The following is a 14300-nucleotide window of genomic DNA, read 5'->3' as shown; positions in this document are numbered from 1 at the left end:
AGAGGATGGGTGTTGTATCCTGTTGGCTTATTTTACACAAAGATACTATTTGAATACTACTAACTTCAACAACAAATTGTAGCATTTAACACTGACAATACACTTGTTGTCTATGTGCGTGTTTGCATCTCACTTCTGGTTCTCCAGCCGCAGAGTGCCAGTGAAGTCATACAGGTGTCTGTTGGGTTCTTCGCACTCCAAACGACCAGACAGCGCAATCAAATCCTCCAGAGTCTGAAAAGCAGCTGTGAGCGTGAGACCCTGGAGAAAATGAAATATGACAAGTCAGGATTGATGGCAATGGCAACATGTTTCAACATGTTTTATTAATTTGCATCCTAACTGTAACAAATACATAAAAAGCACGTACTTTCTACTAAAAGCTAAATTGCGGGAGAAATTCCTCACTGACCAAGTGCTCCTGTGTCTCACCTGTCTGATCTTCAGGTTGGTTTCTCCATCCAGGTTGGAGGTCTCAGTGTAACACATGGCCTGCGGCTCGCTGTAGAGAAGAGGCGTCAACAAAAATGGTGGTGCTTCAAATGACTAATCCATCAATCAACGGGAAATCAGCCAATGAGCATTTTGTCAAATAATCAATTCAATCAGCACATTTTACATACTAAACGATTTATCAAACAAATTGATTATGAAAATGCATCATAAGTTGCCGCCCTAAAGAGTAGTTTAACACGCAACAAACAATTAGAACAAATAGATTAACAGATAAATACACACTGAGGTCTGACCTGGAGGACACAATAACCATGTCAGCTGGAAGGTGCTGGCCATTGGTCACCTTCACTATGTCGCCTACTGCCACCTGGTGGCCGGGACGCAGCAGTGCAACAGCGGGAGAGAGCAAAAAGGTGGGGAGAAAGAGAAAGAGGGGTGTTACGGCAGAAGAGGGTGAGGGGCAATGGGAGGGCATAAAGGAGGGAGACAAACAGAGGAAACAAGAGGCAGGTTAATAAGTGACCAATCCAGAGGCGGCAAATAGAAAGAGAGGAAGACTTGAGATAAAGAGACAGTGAGCACAGCAGTGCAGAGCTTTTGAACTTTTGGGATTAGGCTGCAACAGAGGCAGACCAGACTAAGACTCAAAGACTGCAAGAATGTAGAGACAAATAAAAGGAGAAGAGAAAAAAAAGAAGCCATTCAATATTAGCCTGACAAAAGTGTTTTTGAAAAAAAAAAAATCAATTTTCAAAAACTGGGAAATATTCCTACGGCACTTATAACAGAGTTCTGCTCTCAACAAAAGGGAGCGTTCTGGGAAACTACTTGTAAGCACCTTTGTTTAATGGAGACGTTATTGAATCAGTGGGGCAGCTGGAACACATTCCTTCCCCTTTTCTGACCTTGAATAACAAGGGGCCTGCATTACTTCTCTACAACGACTCAAGTTTGATTTGATTTGACCCGCTGGAGCACGGCTGTACACAGCTGGACTCAGCTAATGAGCACATTCAAGAAGAACACCACACTTCCAGTCAATAGTTATGCATTTGTCATACAAGAACATGTGTTGTACTGTGAAAAAACCAAAGAGTTAATTTTGCTCAGGTAACTTTAACTTGGAAGAGAAAAAGAAAAAGCTTTATGTGGAAATGACATGAGACTAACTGGTCCTGATGAACTGCGGAAAACCTAATTATTAAACGAACAAGACCTTCCTATGTGGAGTATATTGTGTATTTACTGTCAGGGATTCACAGCACAGACAGATCCTCAACAAACTGACTGAGTGAGTACACAAGACGTGGAACACAAGAAATCCTGCATGGAAAGCAAAAGAAAATATACAGGTGAGACTGAGACAGAAGTGTAGCTCCTGAGACAAATGGAACCATTTCATAATAAAATAAGCAAAGAAATTGAAAATGTGAATCCCCGACAAAACTAGACCGTTATTTTGCAGCATTTCATGCCGACGTTATTTGAATGCTTTCGCTTTAACTGAACGCTTTTGCTTTAGTTTAATTTGCTAAATTACGTACTGTTTTTTTCTCCATTTTGAATAGAAACGTATTTTTGAAGCTGCCACTTCTTCTTACAGTATTATTTTATATCATTCATGCCAATGAAGTACGTTCAAACTGAACTGTAAAAAAGTGAGGCGGTAGAGAGGAAGGCTAAAGCGCGGGAGTGATGAGTGAGAGGGCAACAAAGACGAGGTGTGCGACGATCCCGGTACCTGTTTCCATATGATCGTCTGCCAGGCGCCGCTCCGCAGCACTGAGAGACGAGGACAACACAGCCATCAGTCAACCTATAGAGCGACACTCATACAGTATTCATGGCGACTAAACTTTTTTGTCTGGGGCCTGCACTACAGTGAGTGACAGACAGACAACAGCCATTCACTCAGCCGTGAAAGGAAAACAAAAACCCCACACAAATAGACGCAAGCACACTCGTGGAAAAGAGCACAAGCACAGACGATACCTGTTGTCTTCTTGTTGTTTACGGTGTTGTCTGCTTTGTGTCTTTTCTGTCAAGACGGACAAAGAAGTGTTAGCTTTTAAGATCCTCCTGTAATTTAAGATAAGTAGTAACTTCTACCAAGTGGCGCTGTGGTACTCACATAGTCCTCTATGATCTCTTTGATACCGGCCACCGTGAGGATGAAGATGAGTGGGACCAGAGTGGTGTAGCGACCGGTCGGTGATACATCAGGGATTTGCTGGCCAGAGAGTCAAGAGAGGCAGATATCAGAAATCATTGCTCATAGTGAGCAGCTCAAAGCCCCCATAATGCACCACTACATTGATCGCACAGAAACACATTGGACAAGGCCGTGGAGTGCAGCGAGTGTATCGCTCTAAACCGATCAGGTAGTGACGACAGAGCGGGATAAGTGATCAGCTTCTGTGATCTAATTTGTCCTTTCATTTTAGAAACGGTCTAAAAGTTGTGATCGGAAACAATCATACTCATTTATCTTTCATTCTGCTCCTTCTGGCTTCTTTTGCCATCTAGAAAACAACTCTCGATCATCCATAAGTCATTGTTTTAGAAACAGCAGGGCCTGTGGGAAATGCTGGGATGTTTTAGCACAACCTCCTGAGGATTAGTCTTCTGAAGCCTGTGTGGGCCACAGACGGCGCCGATCGCGGTCTCTACCGTGTCGCGCGTGGAGTTTACCTGCATGAGTGCGATGAACAGGAAGAAGGCGTTGGCGGCCCGCCTGATCTGCTCGTACAAGAACCGGGGTAGGAAGGTGAGAATCCCATACTTGGTCGTACTGCAGAAGAAGACAAGGACGAAGGAGATTTAACACGTTTACATTCAGACAGACGGAGGCAGAGAGCCAGCTATCGCATTAGCAAAAGAAGGAATTCATGCATAAATTGTGTGCTAATGATTTTTACCTTAAAAGGTTGAATAACCAACTCTATTTGTGTTTTAGTGTTGCAGCACTAAAATCTATTTTTAAAAAAACCTAAATTGTGCTCGGAGAGGGCAAACAGAGCCATTAGCGGGTGCACACACATCACACCTTTAAATAGACCAATACTTTCAATCCAGCAATCTAAAGAAAGACCCAGCACTCCATAAAATAGGTGCAAGAAACCTTGGCGACCTCAACATGTCTGTCAGTCAACTGCATTGATTAGCCTGGTTACAGCCAGGAAGCTTCCGTAAGAGCTTTTAGAGGAGTTAAAAATAAAAAAAGTCAACCTTCAAGTCAAGGCCTGCTTTGTTTTTTCCCCCTGTGTGGCCTGAGTGAAAGGTTAGAGCTTCTGCGATGGTCCTTATTTAATGGATAGAGTGTGTGTGAGTGCGTGTGCGAGTGTATCGAGTGCATGCACCCCTCCATCACAGTTCACAGTCTCCTAGGAGATGAACCCGTGACCGCTTTTTCCGTCTGCCTCACTCACACAGACGCAAAACTACAAAGAGCAGGACATTACACACAAAGCAGAGCTGCAACAGCTGTTAGTCTGTCGCTCGCACGCACACACACACACACACTCCGTGTCCTGACCCTGATGCTCTGAAACCCCAGAGTTAGTGATACTACACCTATGATCCAGCAGATAAAACTGCCTTAATCTAATTAAAGACAAGTTACATCGGACTCTACACACACACACACACACACACACACACACACATTACAAGGCAGATTCATAGTTTCACGCTGGTGGTGTTAACAGCTGTTAGCTGCAGGGGTGATGCTCTTCTGCAGCTGTGTGGCTTTGTCATGTTTTTTATTTTATAAAAAAAAGAAACGGCCGGTGTTCTTCATATGTTATAGGGAAACACTGGGCTGAGCTCAAAGACAAGTCATCCCTCTAAGCTCAGGCAGGTAGATTAGTTTAAAATACAAGTGTTTGTAAAATATTTGTCAGTTCTAATGTGTGATTCAGTTAAACATGGTCTACTTTACATTATCATTTTGATGTATTTTCCTTAGAATAATAGAGCAGGTTACTTTGCTGAGCAGCACTAATGCTTAGTTTGCATAAACACAACTGCACACAATGAAATATGGATGTAGAGGACCTGGGGAACAGAGAGAAGGTGAGTTGAGTGTCCAGATAAAAGCTACACGGCTTCATTCTAAGAAAAATCAATAAGGGCTATTGAACCTTTCAAACATAAACTAAAGGGTTAGAGGAACACAGACATCAGAGTGCTCTTTATTCTCCAATCAGCATGCAGCGATGGGCAGCACACCACATGTGATCCAATCAGATGAGCCGGGGAGCACTAGCGTTAATCTTATTCGTGGGGCTGAAAAAGGCTCTTTCAAAAGTGAACTTAAATCTCCTGAGAGTAATGACAGACCACCGAATGTCAGCCGACTAACGACAACTCACAGAACATGAGCCCAGTGCTCCGCATGGCGCCAGGCACAGTTAGTACATACAAATAGAATTAATAACAAGGTAATGACAAGGTATAAATTACATTTTTGTCTGTCTAATTCAAACTCTAATGCAGTTTGCCTGACTGCTCATTTGTATTTACGACCACAGCTGTTCCCATTAAATACGCACAGGACAGCTGGGATGATGGTTATAAAAGAGAGCCCACCTTTGACATAGATATCACCACACATACAAGCATCAATACATCATACAATCATACGCTGGTCCAAGATTTGTAGTCCACGTCAAAGTACAGAAAGAAGCCATGACTACAAAAATGACACCTCCAGGGTCTGAGAAATCAGACAAAACTAAGGCGCTTTCATTGGCGTCCTTAAATATGCACTACTCCTGAGGAAATATCGACTCAGTAACGTAATGTTAAGTTGTTAAGCAAAGCACTTCCCAATGAGATTCAGGTCAGCCTCAGCTGCAGAGTTGCAACTTAATAGGTGAGTTATTAAAAGAGTCTTATCAATAGTTTCACCTGCAAAATTGTAGTAATTGTAGAACTACACGTTGTTTTGGTTGCTGTGATGTTAGGCCAAACTAAAATAAAGAGAATTGTTTCGGAGAGAGATAAAAAAAAAAGAAGGAAATGCCACTTGGTCCAAAGTCTACTTGTCACACATGGCATGCTGGGAAGAAAAACATACAAACTGGCCGTAACAGGTTGTCCTTCAACCTGAAAGAATGGGTTTAAAGCCCCTCTAAAGTAAATATCTACAATGGGTGCCCTTTAGCAAGACACACAACCCCATGAGCCGACCATGCCCTCTGACCCCAGTCAGGCAAACAACTTGTATTCAAGTAAATATAGTCAAGATGAGCTGATCACGGTCTGAATACACACAAAGCATCAGGTGAGTAACCAGAGGTTTCAGAAGTCTGGTGATATCTAGCCTTTGTGGTGGTTTATTAAGCTCCGATTAAAACTTTTTAAAATAAATCAGTGATGATCATGATAAGGAAGCCACTATTTGTCAGAGTACACTCAAGCTACACAACATGCATCACAGCGAAACGTGCAAGTCGGTAGAAGCTCAGTGACGCCTACCTGACGTGGTTGTCGCAGAACTTGGTGGTCTGTGGCCGGTTGAGCAGCACCGTCCGCGCGGTGGCGTCTACGGGATCCGCCTGGGAAGTGGTCCCGGACATCTCATCATCTGCCTTGCGGTAACCGCCGGACGAGCAAGCAGGTCCTGCACCGTTGGATTGATGAGAGAGAGGCGAGGCTGAGTGAGTGCGAGGCAGTGAGAGGGAGAGACAGCGAGGGGGAGAGAGGGCGAAAGAGAGAGGGGAGAGAGAGAGAGACAGAGACAGAGACATAGACGGGAGACGTGGTTTACGGTTCAAAAGCGAAGGCGACCTATTAGTACTAGAGGCTACTGTATGCTGATGTGTGCTGAACCCGGCGTGGTCGATTGAATGACGTTTCCCGTTATAACCCCCCCCCCCTTGTCTTTCAGTATCATTATGCAGGAACCGTCAATGCACACGCGCTCGTTTCGCGACGCCCACGGGACCCCCCGCGTATAATGGATGTGCTGAGGGATGCACAATGGCGAACAAACACACGCAGAGTTGGTCTGTTATCACCACGCCAACTTGTCCACATGTAACACACACAGGGCGCGCATCGTGGTAGTTATTAAGCAAAAGCCCCCCCCCCCCCCCCCCCCCCCCCCGCACAAAAAAAAGTGACAGAAGAGGATGCAACACGCTTCTTCTTCTTCTGCAGACTCCCTGCGTCCCCGCCCGCCTGGCTTTGTCGTCTCCGACCATTTTTAAGGCGTCGTGATCGCCGCTCATACGCCCCCCACGCATTGAGCTCCCGGAGCGGGACTTACTTCATCCTCGAGTGCGCCTAATGACGGGATAATATGTATAGCCTATATAGTTCTGCGGAGGGGGGGGGGGGGGGGGGGGGGCATTGTGTGGGCAGCGAGAGCAATGCAAACAGGTCTGGACGCCACAATTGACTCAGCTGGTACAACAACGGCGAACCTGGGCGAGGACAGACGCAGCGGCAAGCCCGTGCCTCCTCTCTCCTTGGTCGGCCTCGCTGAGGAAGAAGCTCCCGGCCCCGGTGAAAGATACTGGCCCGCCAAACTCGGCAACCGTGTCATCTGGCCTTCCTGCCGCCTCGGAAAAGTCCGTACCGGGCGCGATTCGAGCGATCTCCTCCCTTTTTAATTTGATGCCGAGCGGCTCACCGCAGACAACAAGGGAGAAGCCATATGGAGCTCCTTCGGCGCTGCGGAGGTGCAAAGCCGGCCGCTCCGCTTTTAAAGGGCCAGAAGCCCGATATCGCCTCGCGGTCTGGTGGTCAGACAGACGGGTCAGATGACATCGCTGAGGCAGGAACCATCCGTCGGGAGATCACTTCACTGCGATGCCTGTGCAACACCAGTGTTCACCCACCACAGGTTTCTGCTCCTCACATCCTTCTCAGTAGTTTGCATAGCGGCAGATCGTTTATGTTTCATCTCCAGTAATGAAATATAGAATGTTATCTGGAGTGCATGTATCTGTAAAGCCAGGTAAGTGATTCACAAAATCCTCTCAGTATTCTGATAATACTATTTTAAGTGTGCCTGTAGTGCTCAATTGTTAATATGATGAGCTGTATTTTGGGTTCATAGTAATTCCCTTTTGGGATGGTTCGGTTCATTTCTTGGAATCTGTGCATTGTTTGTGTTTGTCTGTGACCGAGGCTGTAAGTCAAAACAACAACGGTCTGATTGCATCAATAAATTAGAAACGAATAAACACTGGCAGGGTTTAGCAGATTGAATTTCCACCGTCCTGAAACTCTTATTTCTGCAGCGCCACAATCCTACAGCAGACGGGTCAGTCTCCCTGCTCATCGATAACCAAAATATCATTATGTTCCACTCAAGCTTTTGTTTTAAAGAAGGCGAGGAATTGTAAAACGACCCAGACGAAAGCCAGCCGGGATGCACTATTATCACTGCTGACACATCAGACGTCCACTTTTCCATTAAAAGACACATTAACTTGTTTGTGTTTCCAGGAAACGGCTACAATAACTACAGATTTATTTGAGTGCAACTTTATATGTTTTTTTGGTTTTTGCATTTATTAGAGGGACACTTTCAGTTTTTTTTTTATTGTAGTTGGCATTCTGCCATTGCAAAAGAAACCTGCTTGAGATTTGAAGAGCTTAATCCCTGTTAAAATCTCCAATATCAGTATCGCGCCGGACCAAACCAGACCAAAGTCTCTGAACAAGGCCGAGAGCAAAGGTCAAAGTCTGTCCAAGCAAAATGATAATCAGCAGCCTTTCCCTCATCTCTCATATATCACATATCTCTGACGAGGCCATTACCTCTGGACCTAACAGAGCCATAACTCACAATCACAGGACTCCACTGCAAATGTCGGGTCAATCAAGATAGCGAGAGACTGTAAGGAAATGATTCAGGATGGCACGAGGTGAAGAGTATAAGGGCGCTGCACACTGTTTTCCATTCTCTGTCTCTACTGTACCCCTCACCCCCCCCCCCTTTACCTCCACCTTTTAACCCCTCCAGGCTCCATCTTTCCGAGCAGATCAATAACGGCTTCCTCAGCAGCCCACTTCAACGCCGATTCATTTCTAATAAGATCAATGCCTCGGTTACTCAGCTCTGATGGATTAGAGGCGTAGTCACCTGCTTAACTCATTATTGATGCACCGCGGATGAGTCAGCAGTAAAACCCCGGCAGAGCACGGCCAGGTCCATTTCACATGAACCGGGAAAGGCTGTAGCCGGACTGGTACGATAGGTCTGATAACAGGTAAGTCTGATCCGGCCTCAACGAACTCTCTGATCTCACGCCCTGCGAGCAAAACACTCCCAGCTACCCATTTGGTTGGTGTCCTCTTTCTAAAATACAATCCTAGGCATTAATTAGCCACACTTCCGTCCATTAGAAGCTTAAAAGCCCTTTTACTAGCTCTCTCACACAAATACCTGTGTCATTAGAAGTCTATTAAAGCAGACGCACTTTTCACAACGGGCAGATTACAATCACCTGTTCCAGGAAGCAGAACATTGGCAATGCAGACATTTAAATCCATTGCGCGCGTCGTTCGAAGACAATGTCCCTAATCCACGCTTCATAAATCTTAATATGCAAAGTAACAACTTTGTGTTTTGGGCTTAGTCCAAGCTGCCCTGGCCCGAGGCCAAAATTTCACTGTTAAAAAAAAAAGAAGAAAAAAAGCAGACTCGGCTACTGAATTATGGATTGGAGGCAGCTGCATAATTCATCTACATTTTCCAGTATGGCAGAGCATATTTCACCTTGGTGCTGCGTCCCGATCTCCACTCAGTGGCTGTCAATTAGCGCGGCGGCCAGAATTGTGTTTTAAATGGCACAAAGAGAGCTTTTGTAGCTGCACGCATGTTTACTTCAATCATGTCTAAGAGAGATACACTTAACATCTTCCAAACACCTGGAGCTGAAATGAGCCAGAGGGATAATAGCTAATCATAATAGCAGTTATGCTAGAATAGCTACAATTATCTCCAGCTGTCAAAGCACTCCAACCCCCACAAGCCACGCTGAGGACAGACACTCTGTCAAAACATTCGAAATGCACTTGAGCAGCTGAACGTGCACAGCAAATCAGAGTATGTAGCATATAACGTGCATATTTGATCGCAGCTCGTTTTCTTTTTCCCCTCACCTTGCAACGCGGCTGCAATGTTTTTGGAGTCATTGCCCCGAACTGATCTCTATTTAAACAGACATCTGTATACGAGTGCAGAATCGGAAGGCAACGGAACAAGATATCGGTCTCAGCTTTTAATCCTCCAACAGCCATATGCCCCGTCAACCGCCTCACTTATTCCAATAACATCAATTCAATTTGCAAACTTTAAATATCTTCCCCCACATGATTTCTTGTCCAGCCCACAACCCTGCTGTGTGGTGAGAAAAGCATTACCAACAGAGTGCTCTCTGCCGTGGCGAAACGTACGTCCCATGGCTGTCCTGGTCTCCGAGGCGACCCGCGGGCCCTATTTGGCAGGTCCCGGTGGACCTAACCCCAAAGCATCCCCAGTGGGTCCATTTTCCACCGTAACAAGAGCAAGAAAGCCTCTTATACGAGCACGATAATCCCCTCTGTGACTGCTCTGCAACTTCACCTGCCACTAATCCATAACCCGATAATCCTGCAGGTGAGACTGCAGCGCGCACACTAAAGTATGCATATGCACATCCACACACAGACACTGTTTTATGGGCACTCTCACACAGAGATGAACATACATCTATAATGCCAGAAATCATGCAAGGCCCCAACATGCTGCTACTCCCTCTCTAAGTCCAGCTCAGTCGTATGTGTCATACGCACACGCAGCAGTGTTCGTGTACATACGGTATTCAGGCATGCCATGTCCACACATGCGTGTGCAGTTTTCTACAGCATGCACACGTGTTTGTATGAAAGGTTTTGCTTCAGGGTGCCGGTGCATATCGATCCGTCTTCATCAGCGTGGTCTGACATGACCCCGCTATCGACAAGCACATGCAGTGAAGGGGTTACCTCCTGTCCAGCATTCATCACTCCAGGCCCTGAGGAGCTACAGATTATACAGAGTCCACAGCAGCAATAGGGTGTCTTAACCTTTTCAGACAAGAACCAGAGACACTCTAGTAGAGAACCAGACTTTGTAGCTCTTGAGGGCCGGGGGTTGGGGGGACACCTGGCTCCTGGCCTTTTGCTTTGGCCACATGCACCGCGGGACTCCGGAACACAAACGGTGGGGGGGGCGTCATCCAGTCTAATTCGAGCAAACTCACTTTTGTCAAACCGGTCTGTGAGGCGGGACCGCATTGTAGCGCCGGCGCCCTCGCCTGGGTCCTGCAGTTCAGAAGCCTCCTGCCTAATGGTGGTCAACACTAACTGCTCTGTGAGCGCCGTGACAGGCCGCGGCAGGAGAAAACAACACACACACACACACACAAGACAACAAGTCAATATACACACATACCGCACACAACACACCTGTGTGTCAATGGGCTGAGCTGTAAATGTGTCTGTACGTGCCCGTTGCTGGAAGCATTATCAGTGAGATGAGAGTCATGCCTGGGTATGAAAGATGTACAGCTGAAGGGTTGCACACAGAAATGGACTTGACCAAAACCATGTAGCTTGTGCAGGAGCGCCCCCCTGTGTCCAGCTTATGGAAATACATCATTGCTGCAGTTTATTTGGCCTCTCTATCTCCCAAATCTTCCAAAGCTTGGCAGCCATGCCAACCAGTCATTATCTTTCCAAAACAGATGTATTGTTGACAATTGGATGAGCTGCTTGGCTCAGATAAACTAGACACATCAACACAGGGACAAGATGTGCCCTTACATTTAAACACAAATAAAGTGGACAATCTGATTCTTGATTAAAAGGTGCGATTAAAAAACGCAAATGTTGGACAGAATTTGTAACACCCACTATTAAATACAAACAAATAAAATAATTGTTATGTCTGTAAATGTGTTGGACAGACTGGTAGCTGCAGACGTCATCACCCGGGAAATGTTGGCTCGCGAAGCAGAGCGAAGAATCAAGAGGTCAGGCGCCAAGAGATTACAGTAAAGGCCGCTCGTGAATCCAGGAGGGAACACATGTACACACCGGCTGCCACTTATACTGGAGTGAACCTCCACAATCTTCCTGTGCTTTAAATACGGCAAACAGTGAACGCTCTTTCACAACTTTTAGACCACAGAAAACCCCAGAAATGCTCCACTAGAGTTACTAATAATCCCACATTAACTGATCTGATACAAACAACAAGAGAACGAGTGAAAGCTCTACATGGCTGGGTCAAAATAGCACAATCGACATGTAATTCAAACAACTTACAGCTGTGTGACTTATTTGTTAGACCATCTGATTTTCGAATTAAATAAAAAATACAAATATGATGGCTAAAAGTGAGAGTTATGTACTTTTTTGTTGTCACCATACTCTCTAAAATGCATGCTTTTTTACCTGTTGAAACTGGTGCTGAACACTTTTAACCTTTACCTGTCTTATTGTAAAAGAAAAAACTTGCTGCCGCAGTCATTGTCAGAAATCAAGTGGTGTGTTCTTTTAATGACAAATACATATCTGGAAAACTGAAGCTAGTGTGGCCCAGTTGGCTCTCATTTATGCTCACAATTTGCCCTGCTTTCTATTTCTGGAAGCTATTCCTCTTCCAGGAATGTCTAATCCGATGTCCATTTGCCATGTGTGAAATTATATGATTATTTTTGTTTCAACATCCCCATCCTCTCTTCAACTCTTACTCCACGGAGATTATGAGGCGTTTTCTTGAGAGTATGCTCCCGATCACCATACCGTTTTCTCATGACGGATGATATTTTTTAATTAACAGCAGGCCTCTGTACAACATCCTGAACCATATATTTCCAACGCATGAGAATTCTGAGATGTAAATACAGACTCTGGACGTGGATGGCCTTCAGATCGAGTGTCATTTGCGGACGGGCCCAGAATAAGGACCGCTCTTTAGGTCACGTGGATCCTCATTCGGCGAGGTAATAGGCTGTTCTTGCTTGGACTGATCTATATGAGGTTGGGTTTATATATGGAATGATTAAGGCAAGTCAAAACATACCAAATTATCGCATGTGATGCGTTGCATGAGGTCTAGATATTAGAGGCTGTGGCAACACAATTATATAATACCACAATCATGCCATGGGAAATACAGTAGATTATATGTACTAAGGTCACACAGACTCCGGATGTTGTTATCTTTTCGTGATGTTAAGGCACAGCACGGATCCTCCACGTATCGATGAAAAAATACGTATTTAAAAAAGGGCCGTGATGACTGGTGCTGCGGTCGGTTTGCCCTTGCTTCCCCAACTGGTGGCGAAAAAAAAAAAAAAGTGGCGATACTGAAAGATAAACACCGATAGGCTTACAGCAAGTCACGCCACATGCATACCGCAGTCCAAAAGACAACCCGTTATTATGCCGAGCACATATCAAATACGCACGAGGATATACAGGCCTATATGATTACATGTTATCAACACTGACATAATAACCCAATTTCAAGTAACAGATCACGAATTAAGCGGAACCTCGATCGAGCAAAGATTAAATAAGGTGTTTGTTGCTTACCTCCCTCACTGTGTATCTTCGTCGGTCTCCGGTTGAAATACATCTTGCTGGTGGTGATCGAGTGTCGGTGAGGCTGGGACGAGGAGGCTGGAGCGGTGGCATGCTCACGGCTCACCGACAGACCAGGAGGATGCTGCTCCGGGCCCAGGCCGCTTCCTCTGCTCAGGAATCATTATTTTTCGGCTGTATCGCGGAGGTAATGTTATGAAGCCGTTCAGCTCCAGCCAGTTTCCAGTCAGACGGACTAAAGAATGCGCTACTTCCCGTCACTGCTTTCAAAATAAAGTACGTTAGCGTAAAGTCTCCCAAGGAAATATTCTGTGCAATGAATTAATGTGATGTTTAACGAATCTAGCAGAATATGGTAACAAGTTTATTTTATTGAACATTTAATATTTTAACAAAACGTTCACTAGCCCAGAAAAGATGAGCAGGTAAGATGAAACAGGCAGGTGAAGTTAAAGGTGCCACCTTTAGACTGAAGTCACACACAAGCAGCCTTTGTGTCACAATGTGTTTGAATGCTGTTAATAACCGCTAAACAAACAATACTGTTATTTATCTCCTTATTGATACGTTTAATATAATGCTCGTTTAAGCCCTGTATTGAACAAGTGAGTTTAACTGGATAATTCAAATGCTTAAAATAAATGATCTGTGAGCCTTTATTTTGAAGGACAACAGTCAAACTTCCTGTATACATGGCTCCTTGGCATCGCTTTATTATAGGTGCTCGTTAGAGCCACGGGGTCGCGCATCGTATGATGAGACGCGCGCGCGCACAGGACTTTGGGCGCAAAGTAAACAGTATAACGTTAACCGCTAGCTTAAATTGGCTAGTTAGCCACCATTGTTGAGTTAAGGGTGCGTTTTGTTCGGAAATTTTACTTTTTTAAATTGAATGGGTTCTGTCTTTTTTCACCCCTTGACGTTAACATCATATATGCCGTTAACTACTAACTAACCCTTGCAGTCAACTGAAACTTGTTGGGAATGAGAGGGCGTCAAATGAATTATTAGCTAGCGTTATGTTAATACACATAATACTCACGTATTTAGCTTAACACACCCCAACGGCGACAGTTTAACGGCGATATAAATCCACCAAAACGTGCACAGAAACGGGTTAAACCCAGAGATGGGCAGTATTTCTATTCCTTGTATTTGAAATACGTATTTCAATTACTTTGAGTATTTTGTAACTTGTATTTGATAGGGCCGATAAAAAAATCGAACGTAATTTGTAACAAAATACTTTA

General features: G+C 44.9%; 1 protein-coding gene across 1 annotated transcript in view; it reads right to left on the bottom strand.

Annotated features, from left to right (window-relative positions):
- Positions 1-13164, bottom strand: part of atp8a2 (ATPase phospholipid transporting 8A2) — a 41612-nt gene extending 28448 nt beyond the window's left edge. Inside the window, exons 1-9 of the mRNA XM_079291643.1 lie at positions 13042-13164; positions 5938-6082; positions 3148-3247; positions 2588-2686; positions 2449-2494; positions 2198-2238; positions 750-823; positions 433-502; positions 134-261 (exon numbers count right to left, since the gene is read on the bottom strand). Coding sequence (XP_079147769.1) covers positions 134-261; positions 433-502; positions 750-823; positions 2198-2238; positions 2449-2494; positions 2588-2686; positions 3148-3247; positions 5938-6082; positions 13042-13084 — 746 coding nt within the window. The 5' untranslated portion in view covers positions 13085-13164. The remainder of the gene's footprint in view (positions 1-133; positions 262-432; positions 503-749; positions 824-2197; positions 2239-2448; positions 2495-2587; positions 2687-3147; positions 3248-5937; positions 6083-13041) is intronic.
- Positions 13165-14300: the final 1136 nt, after the last annotated feature.

The sequence above is a fragment of the Melanostigma gelatinosum genome, assembly GCF_949748355.1.
Source record: "Melanostigma gelatinosum genome assembly, chromosome: 20".
NCBI lineage: Eukaryota > Metazoa > Chordata > Actinopteri > Perciformes > Zoarcidae > Melanostigma > Melanostigma gelatinosum.
The sequence above is the reverse complement of the archived record's forward strand: the minus strand, read 5'-3'. Positions and strand labels throughout refer to the sequence as shown.